The following is a 25,784-nucleotide window of genomic DNA, read 5'->3' as shown; positions in this document are numbered from 1 at the left end:
TGTTCTAAACTCAGCTTTTGTCACTTTACATGGTATCCAACATATCAGAAATATTATTGAATAAACTTTAATAGGACAAGCTTGAAAAAAGAAACATTACTATATTCTCATAAAATCAATTATCTGATCTATTTTATGTTAACTAAGTTTCAATTTCATTTTTTATAAAGTATCTATTTGTACCCGGATATGGGAGGTAGATCTATTGCTGTTCTGGAATTGTATTCTTAATTGCAGCCAAATTCCTTTATTTCATCTGGGGCCAATAAGTAATTAGCAATTATCTTTTTCTTTTCTTTAAGGGGAGTAATGTTTGATGGCTCGTGGTATTCTTTCTCCATCCAATTTTACAAGGGAACCAGATGATCAGTGCTGGGGTGAGATTATCTTTTGTTTCCTAGGAAAATGTATGAGATGCACAATTATGTGAAGTCTTGATACTTAGTACACCAATAATAGAATGCACACAGAAAACCCTTACTGTCACACCCATGTTAGAATCTGATTCTGAGGGAGAGGAGGAACAGCCGACAGGGAGTGGGAGTGTGGCTCTGGAGGTTGTGGAGGAAAGTGGGGAAGGGCACAGGTTGGCTGGGCATTCAGAGGAAGACCCAGGCCCTTCCCCTCTTCATCCTAGGCATGCAGGGAGAAGTGGATAAGGGAGAAATATGAATGGCGTGGTCTACAGGGGAGGAAAAGGCCTTGATCCCCTTCATGGGCTGCAGCTGTGAGGACTGTTTAAAAGGACAAACTGAGCATGGGCCAGTGCTGGAAGCAAAGCGTGAAAACATTTCTAGTTTGTCAGTTCTTATCTGAGTTCTGGCGTCCTTCCCAGTGTGTGTATTTTGAGAACTGTGGATGTCTTCAAGCCCTTACCCTGCCTTTTCTCATTAATCGCTTCAGTATGGTTTGTATGGTTTTTTTCTATTTATAATTTATATGTATTTTGAGTTTGAACAGAAGTTCTTCCTTTTCACAACTGTTTGTGGGGGAGTTTTTTCTCCAGTCAATGATAATTGGACCTTTGAAGCCAAGTTGAAGGAATTAAAGGGACTTCACCTGTTTTTGTGACTTTGTTGCTTTTGTATCCCACCCTGGGTCGTCACACTTACATAAGCAAGGTTAGAGAGGCAATCTGATACAGTGATTAGGGCTTAAGCTAGGGCTTAAGTTTAATGAGTTCTAGTTCCCCTTAGTCACAAATCCAGCTGTGTGACTTTGGATCAGTGAGCCACTCTCAGCCGTAGAAAAGAGACATTTCTGAAAACCTTGTTAAGAAAACTGCATGGATTTGTCAGGCAGTCTCCAAGAGTTAACAGTGACTTGAAAGCACCAGGAAAAAAAGAGGTAGGCAATATTCCTCAATTACTGGATTTATGTATCTATGATACATTGATCAATGTATCTGAGAGAAAAAAACAGAGTTGTCTATGCTGTTCCTCCCACCTGGCCAATTTAAGGACTCCCTCAGAGAAGAAAAATGCCCAGTGCTGGGTGGAAATGGGCTAGTGCCTTGGAAAGACAGAAAAGTTTCCTCCATGGAGCACTGCTGGAGGTAAGTAGTAAAAAAAAAAACCCCTTATTATTGGATCTCAGCTGCTGTAACTGGTTGTTAGGAGACTAGAAATGATAACTGGGAGAAAAGTAGTGGGAAAAATAGTTTAAGGACTTAAAGAAGAAAAGAAATGGTAAAAAGAAGCAAAATGCAAGAAGGTTCAACCATCAAAAGTAGACCAGTAGCAATGGTCCCAAAACTATAAGCTGCCACCAGGACTTCTGGCCCTACCTACTTAGGAAGCGAGCAAAAGTTACCCAGCCAATTTTATTTTCTGACATAGACCAATACAAATAAAATACAAATCACTCTCCAATTGATTTTTTTATTCAGAAAAACCCACTGATTAGGCCTTGTTTGTATTAAGTTGATCAATCAAGGGTTGCATTATCCCAAGGCATCTCTCAAAAGCAACAGTAGTTAAGAACTTTGGACTATATTCTGTCTTGTAGCATAGGATAACAATTGTTTGTAGCTGCTTAAATTCAGTCCAGCACTTTTCAGAGCGCACCATCTTGGGTTTGTTGTTCTTGGTTAGATCCAACTTGAGTGCTGAATTTCACTATATTTGAGCATATAATCCATTGAACCTTTAGCACCTTGGAGCTCCAGATTCTGATTTGGACTCTGGAGCATGGTTCAAGTAAAACCAGTGATATTGGGTCAAAAGTCAAAGCGTTGAAAGGCATAGAACCACGAGACTGCAGAAAGAAGCTCTTTAGTAGTCACAATTTGTTTGGAATTTATAGTTGTTAAATACAACACTATGGACTCTAATTGATGTAAAGCAGAAGCCTTGAAGCCTGGATAGGGTAAAGCTGGCCACTGGAAATGATCCAATACTTGAGACATTGTCTTTCCCCCACCTGTATATTTTAGCAACCAGCTGCTAGAATTCTTGCTTCATTCCCTAAAATTGTCTCTTTGGACCTGCATCCAGTTTGCTCTTCTTTGAGAGAGGAGAACAAATGCAGAACTTTCTGGCAACCTTAGAAATTTCATCTCTGCTAATCTCTCTTGGCTAGAAAAAAATATCTTACAAGTCCTATCTGCCTGCCAAACACAGTGGTTCCCTATTTCCCTAATAGGTGTCCTTAAATAGGACACCTATTTCCATGTTGCAATTTGGCCATATCATCCAAATTTTCCCTGTAGAAGAGAAATGGCCATTTTCAGTTCAAGAACTTTGATATATCAAAGGCTCCATGAATTTCAACAAGTATAAAACTATTATGGTTTTACCTTCAGGATCTCCACCTTGATTGTGCTGCCTTCCAGTTTTTAGCTATGCCTCAGTGTGGACTCCAGCCATCTTGACTTATTTGCAGATATGGAAAATGTGTGTGGCAGTCACACAGCTGGCATCTCATATATGGAGAATGGCAGGACTTCCCATCCATGTCATCTACTAGAGACTAAAATATATGTCTACAATAACAATGAGAGCAGATTATGTTCATTTCCAGATGCACTACTATTTTCTCTCTTATCTGTTCCAGGCTGCCTTCATGGTTTCCAGAATATTTTGCATCCCTATAGAGCAGGGGTGTCAAACTCACATCATCATGGTGGTGTCACATGACACATCAGGCCTTTTTTCCTCTTTGCTAAACTGGGCACGGGTGGGGCCAACACGTGACATATCCAGCCCATGGGTCATGAGTTTGACACCCTGCTATAGAGGATTGCACTATTTTCTCACACTAAGTAATTTTTGAAGGGCTTCCGAAACCTATCTCTACCTTACGTTCCTAGTCTAGATTGGTTATTTCCCAAATTATTAACTACAGTATTTTCAGTTAAAACCAAATGAAACTCAGCAACTTTATCATAACTGAGCTGAAATCAAACTGAATAGAAACCAGTTTTATTTCTGGTTTTTATAGAGTTGATTCTAGGACTCTGCTGAAAATACTTTAAAAACATACTTTAAAACACCATAAAATCCTTTTGCCCAAGAAATGGCAATTCTATATTGTGTCCTGAAGAATGGCTTAATTTACCTTGATATCACAGAATATTTTTGTTTAAAATGAATTTTGCTAAATTTTTCAATAAAGCGTTTTAAAAGACAGTTTGTCTGAAATTTATCATACAATAGATATAGTAGCATTATTATTTTACGTTTTGTGGTTTTTAACATGCCTTTCATTTCTGTGTGGCTTAAATGTTGAGATAATAGTTATTATTGACTTATATTTGATTTGTAAGAGCAGCAGTTGATACAATGATAAAGTATGATGTTTTTGATACTTTCACCTGGGCTCTGAGAGGTTTGAACAGCAAACCACACTGGGATTTATGTTGCAGTAAACATAAACTTTGGATATTTATCTATTAGATTTGGAGCCTTTCTTTCAGGAATTAAGGGCACTGGACATAATCCTCCTTCTACGTTTGCCCACAATAAACTTTTAACGTGAGTTGGAGTGAAAGAAACCACCCAAAGGCTAGTAGGGTAGACTAGAAGCTGACTCTCCCCAATCTTGGAACAACTTCTGAATCAGTATATCTCAGTGGCTCTCAAGTTTGTTGGCACTGTTTATGAAACTTCCATAAGGCCATCGTTGAGCAGAAAGACTGTTTTTGCTTATTCACAAAGTTGGCAAGTATGTCCCTGAGTCACTTGTGTTCCTCAGGGCTAACATGACACATCCAGGAATAATAAGAACAGTGTGTCACTCAAACTTACTTCAGGCAAAGAACTTTAACCAAAATTTGAAACCATGGCTTGTTTTAAGGTTGCTTATTGCAACATAGGTTTGTGTGCTGCCTCAGAAAGTAACAAAAATTAAAAATTAAAAAAGGAGACACCACTGCTCTCAGATAGGTAACATGATACCACCCCTGTTTGCAAGAATATCCATGGTCAAATTCCTGCCAAGAAAATAACTAGGTTTTCTTTATCCCAGAGGTGTCAAACTTGATTTCATTGAGGGCTACATCAGGGTTGTGTTTGACCTTGGGGAGCCGGGGGGGGAGGCATGACAGGGTGGACGTCGGCAGCTCAACGTCACTCTTGTTGGGGGTGCCTGTGGTGGCCTGAGCGCTCTAACAGTGAAAATGGGCTCCCGAGCTCCATTTTCGGCTGTAACAGCCTCCTGCAACCCTCTTCCAGTGAAAATGAAGCACCGTTTTCACTGGCAGAGCGGTCCTTTGCTGTTTCCAGGGTGGGCCTGTGGGCCAGCTCTAAGCACCCCACAGGCCAGATCTGGCCCGTGGCCCTTGAGTTTTACACCCCTGCTTTATCCCATCTGGTGAGATTCTATCTCCACTTGGCTCTCAACCTCCAAAACATAAAAAAATAAAAATAAGATGAAAGGACCAGCTGGTGAGCCACTCAAAGGAATGCTACGATAATGACTGGAGAAGAAGGCAAAGAAGTGTGGTTTTCCAGATTTTCTGCTGGGCTTCCATGGATACAGTTCATCAGTCTGGAACCCGCATTACGTATCTGATATTAACACAGTTGAGAAAGTCCAGAAATACTTCACAAGAAGAGTTATCCACTCCTCTACTCGTTGCAGAATACCTTATGCCACCAGACTTGAAATTCTAGACCTAGAAAACCTAGAACTACGCCGCCTTCGGTCCGATCTAAGTATAGTATATAAAATTATACATTGCAATGTCCTACCTGTCAATGAATACTTCAGCTTCAACCATAACAAGAGCACCCAATAGATACAAACTCAAGGTAAACCGCACCAAACTTGATTGCAGGCAATACGACTTCAGCAACAGAGTGGTCAGTGTCTGGAATACTCTACCTGTCTCTGTGGTTTCTTCCCCAAACCCAAAAACTTTAACCTTAGACTGTCTACTATTGACCTCATCCCTTTCCTAAGAGATCTGTAGGGGGCGTGCATAAGCTCACCAATGTGCCTACCATCCCTGTCCTATTGTTTCTTTTTTATTTTTCTTATATGTATCCATTTCATGTATTCATAACTATGTTTATACTTATACCTGTTATCTTATAATCGCTTGACAAAATAAATAAATAAATAAATAAATAAATAAATAAATAAATAAATAAAATAGGTCTCTCACCCATGATCCTTGTGCATGACACACAAACACATTATACCGATATATTCACCCATTAAGTGTTTATACTGCTGATGACTTTAGTCTCCTAGTGGTCAACTATACAATATAAGCATAAACAATATCAATTAAAATGAATAAAAATAAGTTAAAATCATCATGTTTGTTTTTAAAATATTTTAAGGACTTTTTAAATGCCTACAAAGCATTTAAGATTTCATGACTAATTTTGAGTTTGCAATACATTTTTGTCAATTGGAAATATCACAAATCCTATTTCCAACTGAACTATTCCAAAAGCTAGGAAAAATACTGACCATATTTTAACGAAAACCCACCAAGGGGGAAACAGTTTGCAGCTATGGAGGAATAAATGAAAGAATAACTCAAACTTCTTCATTAACATTATTGTTCATCATTATTTAGACTGATGCATTAAAGAGGAATACACAGAGTGTGAAATGTTTTAGAAAGTCCCCCTACCACTCTTGTTGTGCTTTCCCTGTGTTCCAGTAATGCTGCCAAAAGACAGAATGACTCAGACTTTTGACTCATCTCCTCCCATCCGTGTTATCCTCAGAATCACTCACTGCTAGATGAGATCAGGAGAATCAGGAAGTGCATTTCTTTTGCTCGGCTGTGATCAGAATAGCTGAAGCCCCGTCTTGAAAGTTGTCCATTATGGAGCGTCAGACTAGAAATCATCCTCTGATCTACTTTGAAGACCAGGACTTATAGATTTATGCCAGGCAGAAGGAACTGAGTTGATCTCGGCTGTTCAATGGTGTCTGTGATAAGTCATGATGACAGCAAATGAACATACTATGTATTATGACACCATTGCCCAAAAGATTCAACTTAGGAAATGTCTATGGAGTTTCTCAGTCATTCAGGTCATGGTTATCCAAAGGTGCTTTTTCAGAGAGTCCAGTTGCCTATTGAAAAAGCACCTTTGGGATTCAACTTAGTACTTGCATCATGACAGCTACGGTTGACAGCTTCTCAACCAGATATCATGTCTTTTGTATCAGGAAATCACTTTATAGAAGTTCACAAAACTATTGCTGAAGCTGCAATATACAGTACAGTATATACCATATCTTTCGGAGCATAAGACACTCCAAAGTATAAGATACACCTAGCTTTGGGGGAGGAAAACAAGAAAAAAAAAATCTGCCTCTGCTTCCCAGCAATTTGCCTCCTTGAAGCAAACAGCAAACAGCCTGGTCAGCTTCAGCACAGCCTGATTAGCACAAGCAGCTGATTGTCAGTTGGATTGGCCTCCCAAGGACCAGCTGTTTCAGGCTGCAGGAATCCCCATCGCCTATTGCCACCTCTGTGCACCCCATTTTTGGTCTCTGCATCTCATTTTCAGCCTCCGCACACCCCATTTTTGGCCTCCACACGCCCCATTTTCGCCGTTCTGGGTAACAGGGATCAGAACGGGCAGAAAATGAGGTGCACAGAGGTCAAAAATGGGATGTGGAGGCTGAAAATGGGATGCACGGAGGTGGCAATAGGCAATGGCGATCCCTGCAGCCTGAAACAGCTGGTCGTCAGGAGGCCGATCCAACTGACAATCAGCAGCTTGTGCTGATCAGGCTGGGCTGAAGCTGACCAGGCTGTTTGCTGTTTACTGCAAGGAGGCAAATTGCTGGGAGGCGGAGGCCAACGGTTGGGCGGGGCTTCAGCAACATTCGCTGTATAAGATGCACAGAAGTGTACCTTATACTCTGAAAAATGTGTGTTTGTGTGTATGTATACACACACCAATTATAAGATCCCTTTCTCAGATTTAGCAGAGGACTAGGCATTAGATGGATTGTGTGGCACAATATTTCACTACCAAAGGTCATAATTCACTAAGATCAAAATTTTCACATCATGAATGGTTGTACATGTATGTATGTAGATGGTTTCTTAACCACAATTATTCTAATACACAATCATGGTGGAGAAATGTCTTTTGGATGCAAGATAGTTAATAGTTGGGTGTGGTCAGATGCTTGGCTTTCTGCTTTAAGGAACCAATTTATCTTTCCTTGGCTTAAAGCCAAGTCAGCTGTTATACATTGTTCTCATTGATTGAAAGGGTGATTCACCTTATATACTTCAGCATGGTCTTATGATTTTGTTTCTTATCAGTTTTTGTTTGTTATATGGTAGGGAGAATTTGTTATAATGGTCAGAAAAATAGTTATCCATTCTTGTTCTATTGGTGTCTTTAATTATTGTAATGGATCTGGCTTGGTCAAGGAAAATTGGTGACAGAGATGGTGTAGTATGGATGTTAGGCAAAATGTCATTCTCCTCTTTTTCTAACCTTCAAGACTTGTCATTTTTAATATTAATGCCATAAAAGAGGGTTAATCTTTTAAAAGCTCAGCTATGGTATCAGGAAGATGGTACTTAATAAAAATAAAATAATTATACCAGAGAAACGGAATGCTATGTTTCCCCAGTATAATAATTTGTTTTATTAATAACATTCATAGCTACCCATTAAATTATAAGTATATAAGTTACCCATATCTTAATATTAATAGATACCCATGTTAATTATATTAATAGCTACCCCTTAATATACACCGGGTAGTTTTTTTAAAAAAAGTTTTCCACCAGAATTCATAAAACTTCTTGAAACTATTTTTGCTGTTGTTGTTTTTAACAACACTTAGGGAAGCATTAAGCTGAATTTCTTTTCTATCATTTCTAAATCCTGCATCCTGTCTTGTCCTACTTTTCCTTAAATCGTTTTTTTGAAAAGCCTAGTTATCCATTCCCTCCCTAAAACCCAAAGCCCTTTAGATGCATGGAATGGAATATAATGCCTTTGATTTGTACTTGCCAACAACTCTTATAATAAATACCTCTGTGTGCATCCTTTTCATCGTGGCTGCATTCCAAAGTAACACCACCACCGCCTGTGAAATTACTCAGGCAGAATCCTTCCTTTATGCTTACTAGCTACTGCCTTGAATGAATCAAACATCAAATTACTTTTGAGACAGACATAAAATCTGAGGAAAAAAAGACAGAAGCCACATACATTCTTCATGAACCTATTCCATTATGATTTTATTTTGTTTGTTTACAGCATTTAAATCCATCAAAAGTTAAAGACAGCATAATAACCATATTAAAACTAAATACATTAAAACCAAAAACCTGGCACCAAGCTGACCTTCTAATGTTGCAGTCAGCACATCTTATTTGATTGTTTGGGGGGAAATAATTTTATTCCCTTTTCTAAAAGAATGATGCCTGGTAGACTGTTAGGAGTGTGTTGATGTAAGACAATATTATGAAGGAATGGGGTAAGAAAGAAGCCACATTTTGTCACTGGAAGCTCTCATTCACTTCTTCCCTTTTTGAAAAAAACCTTGGCAGGTTAAATGTGCCATTTTCTCATTTCAGGGGAAGAGCAACTAGTAGAAATGATACTTGACAGCTTTAAGACTTATGGACTTCAACTCCCAGATTTCTTCCTCCTGTCATGTTAGCTCAGGAATTCTAAGAGTTGAAGTCAGAGGTGGTATTCAGCAGGTTCTGACCAGTTCTGGAGAATTGGCAGTGTAAATTTTTAAGTAGTTCAGAGAATCGGCAACTATCACCTCTAACTGGACCCACCCACCACCTATTCTCTGCCGCCCAAGTCCCAGCTGATTGGCTGGGTCTTTTTTTGTTGCCTTGCACAGGAGAACAGAGCTGGAAAGCAGGTTAGTGGGGTGGGGAGGGAATGGAGATTTTACAGTATCCTTCCCCTGCCCCTCCTACCAAGCCACGCCCACAGAACCGGTAGTAAAAAAATTTGAATCCCACCACTGGTTGAAGTCCACAAGTCTTAAACTTGCCAAGTTTGAAGACCCTTGCTATAGCGTAACTGTTTCAATTGAAAAAACAGCATTTCTTTCCCTCAGTTGCAGTATCTTTGCTTTATATTATAAATGGATATTACATATCTGATGAAGAGAAAATTCAATTCGAATACTCAAAAGAACTTTATATAATATGGATATAGGATGTCTTGCACATCTGCTCAAAAATGTAATACTTTCCCGCAAATTTTCTTCTTTCACTTTCTTTTTTGGTGAAATACAAATAATAAAACCATGTACACACACTTTAATGCTATTTCAGCCAATCATTAAATTTGTAGACATAAGATTTTTTTTGTACAATTTATTGCTTCCTTTATTTTACAAAAACAGAATTAAATATATTAATAGTGATATTTAAAATATCTCATAAGAGATTACACTTCCTTCTAATACTCCCTTATATGTATTTAATAAATACTCCATATAAAATACATCTTTCTTTTATTTATGAAAGAGGTCCAAGCTGTAAAATTCTGAACATTATTGCCATTCTATTTTTAACAGTTATCTAATATGATAGTATTTTTAATAGGAGAGTATCAAAGAAAAAAAAACAAGATAGGCTTACAATATCTAGAGAGAATATTTGTAGCTCAGGGTTGACATGAGGAGTCATTACCCAACTAAGTAATATCATCAGTGATAGTAAGGAGTGGGCTTTGCTCATCATTTCCCCATGCCTCTGTGGCTGTCATGGTAATATTTAATATCGTCTCTCTGCACAAATGAGATATGGATGAGGTTGCAGCGTCATACCAAATTTTGGCTTAAGGTTTGGAACCAAAGCACTAGGAAAATGTAGATGGAATCTTTGAAGTAATGCTGTAAAAAATAAAAACATTTCCATTCTGGCCAGCTGCTCTCCTAAACAGTGTCTTCGTCCTAAAAGGGAGGGATGGGAAGGCAGAGAAAATATTTGTTTGTTTTTTTAAATCAAGAACTACATATGAAATAAAGCAAAACAAGGGCCCATTTAAAAAAAAAACTATCATTAATAATGAATCGATCTATACCAAATAAAGTATGTATTTACAGTTTGAATCTATGTATATTTATAGATTATATATTGAAAATAGGAGATCAACAAACTTGTTTTTGAGTAAATAATTATTGATTTTTAAATTATAACCACATTATATATTCCTTATTCTTATAAAACAGAATGAATTTTCATAGATATGCTTCTCAGCTACTAATTTTGGAAATGCTTTCCAAAGATGAAATTAAATCTTAATATTGAATTCATTTTATATCATATCTTACTTCAGCATTGATAATTCACTATGAAGATAATCCATTAGTGGCACAGCACTTTAAAAGTTGTACACAGGAATTTCAGCAGTCCTTCAGCAGACTGTGATAATTGGTAAGGAAATTGGTACATATTGCATCCTTGGAAAGAATGCACCATTTGTTCAATGTTTGTTCAATGTTTTTTCCCATAATAAATCCAGCTAATGTTTTATCAATCACATAAACATATAACATTAAGAAAGTAATTCAATTCCCATTGTAAATTGACAGTTTCATGTCATAAAAATTCTGGGAGGTTAAAATATAGTTCATTCAAAAAGAGGTTTTTTTTTTAATTGCTATGACTGAAAAACTGAAAAAATGATTACCATTTGTTATATATATTAACAAACAAACAAATCTTCCCTGGGAGATTAGTTTTACCTATACAAATTCATTCTTGATAAGAATACTGAATATTAATCTTTAAAATATTTGTATTTCCCTGCAGGTCACACACATACAAATACACAGAGAAGAAAAACTCAGGCGTTTATTTCCGAAGTGTTTATTCTTTTTCTCTTTGCTTTTAATGCTGTGCAAAGTTTAGTTTTCTTTTTAACTGTTTCTAACTCAGGAAGACTACACCTGCCAGAATACTCTACAAGATTTCATGTAACAAAACTAACCAAGGAGAAGTAATGAAAAAAAAAATCTGAGGAGGAAGTAAGATCTGAAATGATAGAAAAAGTCATTCTCCTTAGTTTACCTCTTTAATCTATCTGTGTCCAGTTCAATCCTGGAAACACACATTTCTCCCTTTTCACATAAAAAGCCCCGTAGAAGGTAAAAATTACACCTATTGATTGTTAAGTAGAAAGCTATGAAAAGAGGTTTCAGAGATATTTGTCACCGCTGTGGTGGGTGGGAGAGATCTAGGGGTTTTGAATTGTGGCTTTTCATTGCTGAACACCAAGAGTCATTATGTGTGAGTTGGGCAGATACATAAATTTGTTTAATAATAAATAAATAAATAAATATACTGAAATCTTCTGCACAAGTCTTAAACTGAGAGGAAAAGAGATATAAGAAACCAATAGGCAGCCAGTCATCTATGAGAAACCCCACAACTTTCACCATTGCATTGTGTACCAAGATCAAATAAAAAACAATGATAATACCATGAAATGTTTACCAGTGAAAATTTCATTGTTTTCTTGCATTGCAAAGGTAAAAATAAAATCCCACTCAAATCAAGCTTGACTCTTGGTGACTTCAAGTAGATGTTATTGCAATAATAAGTGGGATTTCCCCAACTTTCAAGCCCAACTTTCACTTCTGGAATATCCGTATGAACTTCCATCCGCTTCTACTAAGCAGATCCTAATTCATTTTTTCATTTAGGCACTGTCACCACCTGTGAGCTATTATCCTGATTTCTCAGATTAATAATAAAAACTGCCCTTTTACACAAATTTATTAAAGCAGAATATTTAAAGCATTTTACTGTTACATATTATATCATATTCATTATGTATTTGCTCATCATTAAATTTATGGACACATTTTTTTATGCTTACCTAGTGAAAAGGGAATAAATGCTTCTTTCTTGACAAACTGTCCTGAACTGTCCAAAAATCTTTCAGGACAAAACATTTCAGGATTACTCCAGTATTTTTCATCAAAATGTACAGAATAGAGATTTGTGATTACAGTAGTGCCTTGAGGAATAGAATAACCACGAATAACTGTATCCTTAGAAGTTGCATGAAAAATACCTAATGGAACTATATTACAGAATCTTAAAATTTCATGTAGCACTGCCTCCGTATATGGCATTTTACACTTATCTTCTAGGCATGCTGTTTTGTTGGGACCAATGACTAAGTCAATTTCTTTATGCACATGACCTGTTAAAAGAAAAAGCTTTTAGACAGTATGTAAGCATCTACATTATATGTACCCCATAACATTTGTACTTACATATGAAATTTCAATGTAAGATTAACAAAGGATTTTTTTTAAAGATTGTCACTTGAACATTTGTGGACTTTACAGAACTGCATGGCTGTTGTTTCTCTTACTTTTAAAGCTTTTTCTCTCTAGTCAGGTATGTATATAAACTCTATGTAGATTATATAATCAACCCAGAAAATAATTATGCATTTGAGAAATAGCTGAAAATTCAGAAATGTTGAAAACTCCAGACTCATTTTGTGTTCTTGCATTAATAAAGTCTCTCTACGAACTCTGTCTTTCTGATCCCCAGCTCCTTGATACTTTTAACTAAAGATTTCATGGAGTATCCCCTGGAACCTTTGAGTACAAAGTATATGTTATATCATCAAGCTATGAGCTTTCTTCCAGTTCCTATATTAAAAAAATATTGCATGAGGGACTATAAGCTCATCCATATTTTATCTTGGGACTGAAACAATGTCCATTCTCATATTACTTCATTAAAAGTCATTCTGTTTAATACAGTAGTAACTACGTGATGTCAGACTGGTATACCTCTTTCTATCTCATTATTTTGATTTATTATTTATTAACAGAAGTTTCAACACAATGTTTTAAAACATGATTATTATTACTTTATAAATATATTAAATCATATATTTTATTATAAAAAACTTTAGAAGAAATCATTTCAAACCATTTTTCATATTGTAACATATATATCACAGGAATCCCTAGACAACATCTTGTCTACAAATATTATATAGTTTAGTAATATTAAAAACAAAATTCATCACACGGTTGCTATCCACAAATACTTTCCTCCACTAAGGTAATCAACTTTAAAGAGATCTTATGTTTTTAACCTTTTTTAGTCCTACAAGCAAAATTATCTGACAACATACCACCTGTGCTCTTATAACACTCACAGGTTTTCTTTAACATTTCAAATATTTCATAATCTCAAAATTTGGTTAAAATTTGATGCTTCCTGACAGATTTATTCTATAATCTGTAAAGGATTGTAATTCAATATTCCTTCTGTCATGTAATTCTGTATATCCTTCTTAGCATATCAAGAAAGAAATGCAAAGTTGCCTACATAGCCAATCTGGACCCATTTTGCACTTGTCAGAATTTGTTTTGCTATATGTCAAGGTAGCGGAGGAAGACACACACACACACACACACACACACACACATATAATATGTCAAGTTTAGTATACAAGGCCAATAATTTATGTCAAATAATATTAACTGCAATTTATTCCCCAAAATACCAGCAAGAACTGATTAATGGTGGCCAAAGAAGCCCAAACTTCTCATCAAAATAACCTCACCAGTTCAATAATTAGACATGTTACTGTTTTAATATATCCTCCAAATTTCAGAAATTTTAAGAGAAAAAAAAAAGAAACCCAAATTTTTAAACTGAAGGTGGGCTACAGTATGGTTATAAATTGTATTAAAAGATGTAGTAGAAAAATGATGTTCTTAGTTATCATTACATGCAAATTTTTCATCATATCAACTGCATTATTACTTACCTTGAATATTAGGATAAAGAGCCATGAACAAGACCGCCCATCTTAGAACATTTGTTGTAGTTTCTGTTCCAGCAATTATGAGTTCTCCAACCGAAAAGATCAAATTTTCCATTGAAAATACAGATTCGGGATCATTTTTATTCTTATCCATTTCATCTAAATATACATCTACAAAATGTCGCGGTGCTTGAGGCTTCCTGTTCTGTGAGAAGCGCTGAATAAGGTTGAGTAAAAAAGTATAGACTTCAGCAGCATTTCTAAAAAGTTGTTGATGTTTTCCAAAGGGTAAGTTACCAATCCATGGGAAAGCATTGTATAAAAATACTGAAGCGCTGGCAGCCAATTCAATATTTTCACTGAATATTTCCATCATATGCTGAAATTCAGTGTCTTCATAGGTAAATCGTTCTCCAAAAATAATTAAGTTAGTAATGTTTGAAACTGCGTTTGTTATCAAGTACTTTAGATCAAAAGCCTTGCCTTTGTAAGTATCAATGGCATCAAGAAAAATAATTGATTCTTCTGTTATTTTGCTTTCAAAGGACTTTTCACAATATCCAAAATTTCGAAAGCTAGTAACTGCTAATTTGCGATGCTCTGTCCAACCTCTGCCATATCTTGCATTCAGCAAACCTGAAACATGCAACATATTTATATATTTAACTCATAATTCATAAATATATGTTATAAATTTATTTTTTTATTATCATCTATTACCTTTATTTTTTCAGGTTCTTTTTGCCAAAAATAGCAAACTATTAACTATTGGGAACATAATTTCTATGTTTTGATTTGAAATCATTCTACTCAACAACTCAATTTTTTGTATCTATCTTTGTTTCTGGGGGGAAAATGGGCATCTTTAAGCAATTACTATAATAAATGTACCATAAAGTTGCAAAAAAAGAGAGGACATTTTCAATGAAGAAATCTCTTTCATTAAATAATTATCTTAAAATGACTTACTGTCTACAAAGTAGTCCCATTAAAAAAAAAATCAAAAAGGATTTTTGATCCTTTTGATCCAGGATCATATGGAAAAATGCATGCCCCTGAAATGATACTTCTAATCAATTAATACACAGGAGGACAATAGTATTAAAATCATGCATTACTATAATTCAATGCCAGCCAAATACATGGCATCTATTAAAAAGAGAAAAAGTAGATTCTACTTGAGGACTAAATTAGAGAAGGGTTTCTACACTGATGTTCTTATATAACCTTATAGCGAGGTACCACATATACTACGGTTTGCAGTTTTGGCCATAGTGTCAGAAACAGCTAGCCTGAAGAGTCTGTTTTGTTATTCATTTTCTGATAAGACTATGTATTTGCATGCCTTAACTTTGTTTCTTCATATGAATCCATAACCTACCCAATCTGCTAGTAACCCTTTTGGGCTAACCCAACTTATACAACTTTGTGAGTTGTATATGACTCTAATTTCCTGCCATTTGTCCTCAATATCTTTGTTCCTCTTTTTTCTTCATGATCATCAATTTGGTGCCTTTTGCCGTACTGTAAACTGTGGCTTTTTGTTTTTTTGTGGTTTGACTTCTGGTATCTTCATCCTTTTGGTTCTTTTGGCTTAGGAATCCATAAAACTTATTTGTTTATGCCCAATAGCCCAAAGGTTTAAGGTGTAAAGACCTCAGAAGGATTGAAAATGTGTGTTTAGGTTGAAAGATTGCTTACTTTCTAAGCACATCCTGGTTATTCTTGGGTGCCAAGTTTGACATTTTATCTTTCTAGTCTATCTTCACTCTCCACCTATCCACTGGGTTTTAACTTTTAGTTTTACAGTTTTATCAAAAGTGAGTTAGGTTTCATATTATCTAGCTAACTTTTCTTTTACTCAATATATCTTATGAAATTTGGGGGATCATATGTCAAAGAGAAGTGGGATGCAACACAAGAATGCACATGTTCCATGGATATGTATGCATTGTGAGGAAATCATATTTGAGAAAGACTGTTGTTTGGCATATGTGGACCTATTTGTGACTCAAATCAAGATTATTCTTCCCTGGCCTTGGGAACTCCAACTGCAGCAACCTCAACTTGCATTGCTTGTAAGCCTTTGGTCTAATTTGGTATCTCAGATCAAGGTGCCAACAAAATACGTATATTCAAGACTGTGGTTTTTTTTTCAGAATAAAAGAAAAGATTATAGACAGATTTCAAAACAATTCTGTTATGCAATAAACTTCTATTAAAAAAAAATCACTGATGACAACGGACATACCTCCCATTTTTGTCAGCTTCTTGAACAAAGGCAGAGAAGGCCTATCTGAAAAAACTTCACCTTGCTGAACAAGGCATTCTTTTACTGCATCATAGCCATTCAGTACAATAGTTGATATGCCTCCGAGATCAAGACTAAAGATCTTAAGAAATTAAAAAAAACTGCATATAAAAGATATTTTAATATTCTCATTCATTTGTATTTTCCAAATTCCACAGATAATTTCTAGAAACACTAAATTATTCAGCCAATCGTCTCTTTCCCTAAGATTACTATCACCACAGAAAGACAAACACTACACACAGTGAGTGTCCTATCTGTTTTTATCTTCCAGTAAAAAGTTACTTTGACTTTTTCTCCCCCACACAACTCTGTATCCCAGCTCTCAACTGGTTGCTTAAAATGTTCATTCAAAGCATCAGCAGAGAAGAAAAGCTGTTTGATCCTTATTGCATACTTTAGCAAGTTTGAAAGAAAATAGGATTTTGTCTTAAAAAAATCTAGAGAATTCGGTAGCTGGCAGTTTTAACTTTATATTGGACAAATCTGTCTGGAGGACAATTTATTGAAACAGATGGTCAGTCTATGAGTGTGTTCTATTTTATTACTGAAATACAATACAAAACAAACCATAGTCTAGTAAGTCTCTCATGTTGAGTGCAGATAGTCCTCAACTTACAACAATTCAGTTAGTGACTGTCCAAAGTTACAATGGCACTGAAAAAAGTGATTTATTATGACAATTTTTCATATGACTGTTGCAGCATCCCCATGACTTACATTTAGATGCTTGACAACTGGTTCATATTTATGACCCTTGCAGTGTCCCAGGGTCATGTGATCAGCTATTGTGACTTTCTGACAAGCAAAATCAACGGGAAAGCCAGGCTCACTTAACAGCAGTGCTATTAAATTAACAACTGCAGTGCTTCACTTAACAAATGGGTCAAGAAAAGTCGTAAAATGGGGCAAAACTCAACCAATTTCTCACTTAGCAACATCAATTCTGGATTCAGTTGAGGTCATATGTCAAGGACTACCTGTATAACGAAGTACAAAGAAATTACATTCTGACATGTGTGTACCAGCAATTATAAAATGACATATTCAGAATTATGTCCTGGCTGAACGAGCAAGTTAATCATATATAGACTGTCCAGTGTTACTACTGAAATTCCCTCTTCCCCTCGGGACCCCCAGCTAAAAAGTCATAAAAATGCACCAAAAACCACGGACATAACAGCCTAAGCTTTTTTCTTCTTCACTTTCTCACTTGTCCTTGCAACAACTGTTTTCAGCTTCGTTGCCCTAAGAAACAAGACGCAATAATCCCGATAAAGTCCAGCAGCCCAATTTCGCCAAACATGCAAACCCAAACCGGGCATCCTCCAATTGGCTGCAAAACAACTCCCATCACCAGCAAAGTCAAAAAGATAAGCAGGAATGGGAGTTGTAGTCCAACCTATGCGGCGTGCAGCTGACCGGAGAAAGCTTGAAAGGCAGCGATACGAGAGGTGAACGGGCTGACGGTCTAACCCTTTTGATCCGCCGCGGTCCCTCCGAACCTACTTGCCCGTACAGCTGACTTTGCCTCTTCATGTAGACGTGAGGCTGCTCCGTGGCCAGGAAATGGATACTGCCGATGAGAGGGAGCCCCGCCGGACCGGGCGGAAAGCCAGCGGGTCTCTTCTGCTTCAGCAGCTGCCTCACTACCAGCACCAGGGAGAGGAAGAGGAGAGCCGCGCCGGTAACCAAACCCACCAGCATCCCCTCGGACCACATTCCTCCCACCCGACCTCTCCCAGGGCTGTGGCTAATTGTCAACACAAGAGTCCAACCTCCGAACGCCCTAGATGTCTTCTTGCTCCTTTTTAATAGGAGGCCGGAACTGCTTGTCAAGCCATGGCGAGCCGGATTGGTCGGTTCTTCTCACCCGGTGGCGCTGCTTTCCCGCTTCCACCTCGGCGTCCGGATTGCAAATTCTACCCGTGGAATTTCATCAAGCTGAGACATCTTAGCCACATGTTGCAATGGAGTGAAGGTCCCTCCAAGCCAATGCCAAAGCTACTCTCCCTCTGTCCCGCCCCTTTACTTTGGACAGGCTTTCCCAATAAACAAAGCGGCTTATGTAACAGTTACGGCGCCTCTGAGAACCTCTTGAAATAGGGTGGAGAACGCCCTAGATTAGAACATATGCAAGGAGAGGATGCATCTTTCTACCACTCGTTTTGAAATCTAGAGACTTCCCAACAGCTTCACTTCTTTGGGTTTTGGACGTCTCTGAAGTGTCCCGAAGAGCTTTAGGCAGCTAATAGTGTGGTCAGTTTATGGTGGTTGTGTGCTGTTTCCTGCCTAATTTAATCGTAGTTCTTGTTAATTCCATTTTCTTTTGTGAGTTCGAAGTGGATACAAATAACGAGGCTGCAGAAATAAATGTTTGCCCCTCTTCAAGAAACCGTTTTAAATCGCAACATGCATATTTTTTTAAAAAAAAAAATCTGTTTCTTCATCTTTCAAACTTCTTATTTGGTGACATGTTATCTGCACAGCCTTGAAATAGGCTACACTTTTCAAGTGGAACACTTGAAGTTCAGCCATAACACAGAATATGTTTCATTTATTCTGTGGGTAAGCACAGGAAATTCTTGTGTGAATGAAAGAAATATGCTATATTTTTTAATTGAAATGAGAACAGCTTAATGGCACCCAAATATATTTTATTTAAAATATTAATATTAACGACCGACAAGCTCACCCGGAAGCACTTTCTCAAGCGCTGTCAAAACAAGATGGTGGCGCCCACTTCTTTGCTGCCCGGTAAAAAATGATCCATGGACCGGTACCGGTCCGGGGCCCGGTGGTTGGGGACCACTGTTTTAGCGTATCCAATTCACACAAAAGAGGGGATTAAGGAACATAAACATTCTAAACTGTGAAAGTGCCCTGAGACAGGATCAAAGGCAACCTTGAAAAAAAAAGTACTGGCAAAGACCTAGAGGTCAGAGTTGAATCTGATGACAAGAAAGAGTTTGGCATTTATTGGTATTGAACTCAGAGAGAATTAATAGAAGGAAAGTGTCAGAAAATAATCAAAAAAACATCAGTCAAAAGGAAATGAAAAAAAGGGTAAAAGCAAAAGGAAGGGAAAAAAGCTAAAGAAAAAAATGATAGTTAAACATTCTGAAGCAAGTTTAGAAAAGTCTACAAACATGTTTATGGCAACAATAAAATGTGACCCTCTTTGAGTCACATAAACCAATTTGGGAAGCGGGTGCATTAATTAGGTGAAAAAAAATTGAGGTTGTAAATGTATGGAAAGAAAACAGGACCTAGGCACAAGTGACTGAGCTGTCAGGTGTCATGGCATTAGTCACCTTGGTAGACTACCTTGTGTGGTCCTTGAAGGAGGACTACACCTTTCCTGCCCTATTAGTTCTCTTGACAGCTTTTGAGACCATAGCATCTTGTTGGACTGCCTAAAGGGATGCAGATGACACTCGCACATGAAAACTTCAGTCAAGGCTGGAAATGCCATAGAAAGCTTGAACCGTGTCTGGGGGCTATCAGAATCTGAGGCTAAAATTGGTTAGGCTCAAGAAAAAATGGAAATGCATTTCAGTAAATATTGCTCATTTGAATTCCTCCGCTAAATTTCATAATAGGAAGGGAAGGAAAATACCCAATTTCATTTGAAACAAAAAAAGGAAGGAAAACGATGCTCTAAAATGATTCATTGCATGTTTGCTTCATTTACTATTACTGCTTCATAATGACATAATCATTACTAATTGAGGATTTTTAGCAACTTGAATCCTTGCTTACTGCTTTTTAGTTTTGATCTAAATAGAAAATATTAACTTTTTATTATTTATGGATTTATTCCAATGGCCCAACTTGTTGACAATCTTCAAGACCTGTTGGGATCAGACAGCATAAAAAAATTAATAAAGTGAATAAAAGCATATGCATATTTATTCAGACACTTTTTTCTGTTTACCATGATTGTTGCTGATATGAGGTTTAATTTTGTGGATGTTATTTATTTATTCATTTTCTCTTACAAGTTTTAATTATGATTTGTATAGCTACCCTGAGCACTGTTCCTGGTGGAAACACAATAGGACAATGTAATGAATAATGAGATGTAACAAAAACTGCAGGACAGCCATTGTTTTTTTAAAAAGCCTCTTCATAGCTATGTAAGTCACTGTTCCATATTGTGGTACACTATTTTGATTAATCATTGAAGAAATTTCATACACAACATGCGCACTGATGAAGAACTCCTACTGAAGGGATTAAATCCAAAAGCAAAACTTTGAAGAGCGTTCATTTTCTGTTTGAGTGCTTCCATAACTACATTCAGGTAGTCCTCGACTTATAACGGTTCATTTAGTGACCATTCAAAGGTACGTCATTGAAAAAAAGTGACTTATGGCTGTTTTTCACACTTCAAACTGTTGCAGCAACCCCATAGTCACATGATCAAAATTCAGATGCTTAGCAACTGACTCCTATTTATGACGATTGCAGTGTCCTGGGGTCATGTGATCACCTTTTGCAACCTTCTGACAAGCAAAGTCAATGGGGAATCCAGATTCACTTAACAACCAGGTTATTAACTTAATAAATGCAATGATTCATTTCACAACTGCTGCAAGAAAAGTTGTAAAATGAGGCAAAACTCACTTAACAAATGTTTCATTTAGTAACATAAATTTTGGGCATAATTGTGGTCATAAAACTAGGGCTACCTGTACCAAAGTTGCATTTTTTTTGAAGTCTCTGTGTCCAAACTGCTAACTATAGTTATCTGTGAATATACTTCTAAAAGGACATGTGCAAGGTTGACCAATTGAGTTACAAGAAACCAGAGGTACTTAATATCCAGACTTCAAAGAAAAAAAAATCTAAATTAAAGAATATTTACATTTGTCCCAGCCATCTTGGCAAAAGTGCTTAATCTGTCCAGAGAAATACAGTATGAAACTCTCAAAAGTCACAGTGTCTCTTTTCTATTTAAATGATTAGATGTTGCTCCTACATCTTATCAATGAACTGAAATAATTCATTGCAGGGACCTTGCGGCTTTCTTTAGTTTGGCACAATTGCATCTTGATTTAATGAATGCTCCACGATTCCTTTCAGCATGAGGCTGCCTAATTATTATGAAATCTACCTGACTTTCTTTCCCTTTCCTGGCTCTCCTTTAATGATTTAATTATGAAGAGATATAAACTCTTTCCAGGACTTTAACCTTCCATGAAAGTTATCCCACCTTCTGGATTTACTGGAAATTCTTACTATCTGTCTATCTGTCTGTCTGTCTGTCTGTCTATCTGTCTGTCTATCTGTCTATCTATCTATCATCTATTTATTTTCTACCTTTATTATTTTTATAAATAACTCAAGGTGGCAAACATACTTAATACTCCTTTCTCATCCTATTTGCTCCACAACAACAACCATGTGAAGTGAATTGGACTGAGAGAGAGTGACTGGCCCGAAGTCATCCAGCCAGTTTTCATGCTTAAAGTGGGACTAGAACTCAGAGTTTCCTGGTTTCTAGACTGGAAACTTAGCCTTTAAACTGGTTCTCATATTAGATTATGTCACTTCACTTCAATAGTGAGATGGTCAACGTATAAATTTAATAAATAAATACTATATCACAATACACAATAAATAATAGTTTATACTATTAGATGATAGATATGGGTATAGGTATAGGTATAATGTACAGATATATTCAATATATTAGATGTGCTGCTAGACACTTTCTGTAAAAGAAAACAAAGAAAACAAAACAAAGTAGCATTGAGTAACTCCATTTAATGCCCAATCAAATGAACAATCAAAATTTGAAATTCTGTGGTATACCTGGACAGCTGCCATCTGACCAGATAAGCACTTCTCTTCTGGATATTGATAATATCACCGGGGAAAGTGCTGTGACAATGTAAAAGCTATTTCATTACTGATATATTACTATAGTGCTGGCTATAGGATTCCTTTTGTACACTGTGGTGAGTTTTGATCTAAGTTTCAGTAGCACTAGAAGTGTTTAGGAGAGGAATATGAGGTATGGTTTTAAAAGTTCCTTAAACTTTTTTTTTACCATGACTACCCTGAGTTTTCATAAATTCACTTGAGATAATATACCACCCAAAAATTGCCATCTCTCTACCTCTGACTATCTCTGTCTCTTCTCTTTCTTGCACACAGTATATCTGTCTATCTACCATATCTACCTACCTACCTACCTAACATCCATTTGTCATGTCATTCATCCACCCATTCACTCATCCACCTGCCCACCTATCCATCCATCCATCCATCCACTCTATTTGTCTGTCTATTCATCAAATGAATTCAGCTAGGGAACTCCCCCCACCCCAGGCTTTCGCAACTTCAAGAAACTCATTATTTCACCTATGAAAAATGTTAGCCTGCTGCTTTTCTTATTTGTGTCACAGATTTTAAAAGCACAACCACGTTGTCTTTCTAAAAATTGCCCAGGTGAAATTACCTGAATCTGCTTTACTGGCCCTCTCAAAACCATTAGTATTTTCTTGTTGACCGCATATTCCACGTTTTCCTCAGATACTCAGGGTGGCTTCCACGGGAGAAGCCCTTTGAGGGAAATTGGGCTGAGAGCAGCAGTACCTGGCCAACTACACCAGAGAGACTCCCAGTGATTTTCCCTGGATCTGTGACAACGGCTTTTTGTAAATACGTGTCGCCTCCAAATGTGGTGGTTTCGTGTTAACCATTTAAAGCCTTAGCTGTACTCAGTCCTATGCAGATTTATTCAAAGGCAATTTTGTTTAATAGGAACTATAATTATCGTCCATTCAAATTTAGGATAGGCATCCAATCCTATTAGGCTCTTCGAGAGAATAACGCCTCGGACTAGGCAGCGTGATCTTAGAAGCAGCTAGTTTAGGATGCAGCGCAATTTACTTTCAAATTCGTGTATTGGCTCTTGCGGTCGAACGCAGCCTCAAATCGGCAAGGCAGAAGTGCCAGAGAATTCCGGCGGCTTCGAATGGGGTTTTTCCAGAGTAAATACGAGTAAGGCATTGGAACCTAACGCGCAATTGCCTGCTTGTTTCCAAATTAAGTTCCACACGTTGAAGGAGGCAGGCTGCCAGGGAGCTGGAGAACGGCAGAGCGCCTCGCCATTCCTCTCGCGGCGCGAAACCACTTAGCTAATTACTTCCCTTCCCTTCCCTTGTTAGTTCAGCTGAGGCTCTGGCCGTTTCAGACGGGGCCAGGTCCAGAACGCCATCAAAGGAGTGGAGTGCCTTCAAGCTGGCGGAATAAAACCACTTCGCCTCTGCACTCAATTAGGGGAAAGCAACAAGGGCAGCGTTTTCACTCCTCCAGGGAGCCTGCCCCCCCAGTCCCCCCTCCCCCCCCCCGTGTGTGTGTGTTTCAGTGTAGAAGCAAAGAAGTTGATTTTCTTCCTGCCTAGTTTTGTCTAAACTCTACACACACACAAACACACAAACACACACCATAGCCATCACCTTCCCGCTCCTCAGGTTTCTCCTCTGCTCAGTGGGACAGGAAGCCGGACTTACAGTCTTAGAAACTGGTGGAGATTTTGACGCACTCTTGCCAGGGTAATTGTTTAAAAAAGAAAGAAAGAAAGAAAGAAAGAAAGAAAGAAAGAAAGAAAGAGAGAGAGAGAGAGAGAGAGAGAGAGAGAGAGAGAGAGAGAGAGAGAGGGAGAGAGAGCGCTAGCGTACACCCTTTTAGTCTTGCACCAGCCATCTCACCTTCCTTCCAGGGGAACGGCCAGAGTTTTCATATTCCTGGCGAAGAAAGGAAGGCGCCTAAACTCCGCTTCATTCAAGAGGGAGAAAATAAACACCGTTCCTTGGGTTGGGCAGGTAGGGGAAAAGAACAGGGCGCGCTTGTATTGTAAGCACGGACACCAGCTTACACGCGAAACAGCAATTTCCTGAGTCAATACTTCTCGGAGAAGTGCCCACCTTCCCAAAGTTCTTCTATCTTTCATCAATCTCCCTCATTTTATTTACTTATTTATTTATTTTTTGGTCCTGGCGGGAGCCCGAAGGTACTTTCTTATATGACTAGTGCAGATAGCAAATCCAAACATCCTGGATGGAGCAGGTGTCCGAGCGCCAGACACGACTCCGCAGCTGCTAGACAATGACTAAGAGTCCTTTAAAAGAGTGATGGATTGGGCCCTTGTAGCTCTCCACGAGAGGTTTTTTTCCACCTCCTCGGCGGATATCGTTCTTTTCGCCCCGAATGCCAGGGGCTTATAGCGAAGCAGCTGGAGATCTGCCGGGTAGAACGTGACCACTTCAACCCAGGAACAAAAGGGAGCGGGGGGGGGGCAGATTGGGAGGGGCCGGCCGGAGGGCAGGGGAAAACCAGCCCGGGACTCCTGTAGCAGAGCCTCCAAGAGCGAGAGAGAGGAAGAGCGAGCGAATGCTGCTGCCCAGCCCAGCCCAGCCCAGCCCTTGCCAATGCAATTCCCCATTAAGATAATCGGTTCAGCCGTGGCGCTTGGCACCGAGAAGTGAATTACACTCAATCCCAGACACGCAGCCGTGACTGTCCAGCCTCTCCCAATTCCAGAGCTTTAGACAGGTGGGACGGGGAAAGCCCCCAATCAACCTCCTGCGGAACCTCCTTAGGCCACTTTCCCAGCTAGGAAGAAGATAGCTTCTCTCTCCGTTTTGCCCTCCATCATCAAACGGCGGGCTTGAGGCTATCTCGTTGGATCGGTTGCGATCGATTGCGAATGGGTCTTCTTTCTCTTTCTCCCCAACCTCATCTCCCCTCTCCTCCTCCAGAGAAGCCTTTCCAAAAATTAGAACATGCTGAATAGCTTCCCTTCCAAAGCAAGGATGGGTCCCAAAATCAGCCTTGCTAGAAAGGAATCGGGATCCTGGCTTTGGGGCACTTGGTGAAGACTTAGCAAGACACATCGGGGCTTTTCTTCAAAGGGGTTACAGTAGACTTCCCCCCAAACCGGCACGTTTCAGATACTTTATTTTTGCGTTAGGCGACTTACCAAAATCAAAATCCAATCAATCGTTGAAGCAATTAATACTCCTATTAATACTACTTTGGATTCTTTGCGTAATTCCCTTGGCCATAAGGATTGGAAACTTTTTTTGGGGGGCGGGCTGGGGGCAATTAAGTCTGCTATATCTTGAGGGCACCTACTTGGGGAGATTGCTTTTGCTTTTCACCTCCTCGTCCCGTCCCCACTCCCCCGGTTGCCGTTTGGTTGTCGCCGGGTCTCAAAGAAATAAATACTGGCAGGA

At 38.1% G+C, this 25,784-nt stretch overlaps 1 protein-coding gene across 1 annotated transcript; it reads right to left on the bottom strand.

The window, feature by feature from the left end:
• Positions 1-8,655: 8,655 nt before the first annotated feature.
• CYP2R1 (cytochrome P450 family 2 subfamily R member 1) lies at positions 8,656-18,395 on the bottom strand. The gene is made up of 5 exons (XM_026706491.2): positions 18,043-18,395; positions 16,474-16,615; positions 14,226-14,858; positions 12,300-12,629; positions 8,656-10,368 (listed from the first exon to the last, which is right to left on the bottom strand). Exons 1-5 carry the CDS (start codon positions 18,253-18,255, stop codon positions 10,190-10,192), a joined length of 1,497 nt encoding a protein of 498 aa, XP_026562276.1. The 5' UTR covers positions 18,256-18,395; the 3' UTR covers positions 8,656-10,189.
• Positions 18,396-25,784: the final 7,389 nt, after the last annotated feature.

The sequence above is a fragment of the Pseudonaja textilis genome, chromosome 1 (genome assembly GCF_049901715.1).
Source record: "Pseudonaja textilis isolate UNSWEBS1 chromosome 1, rPseTex1.2, whole genome shotgun sequence".
NCBI lineage: Eukaryota > Metazoa > Chordata > Lepidosauria > Squamata > Elapidae > Pseudonaja > Pseudonaja textilis.
The sequence above is the reverse complement of the archived record's forward strand: the minus strand, read 5'-3'. Positions and strand labels throughout refer to the sequence as shown.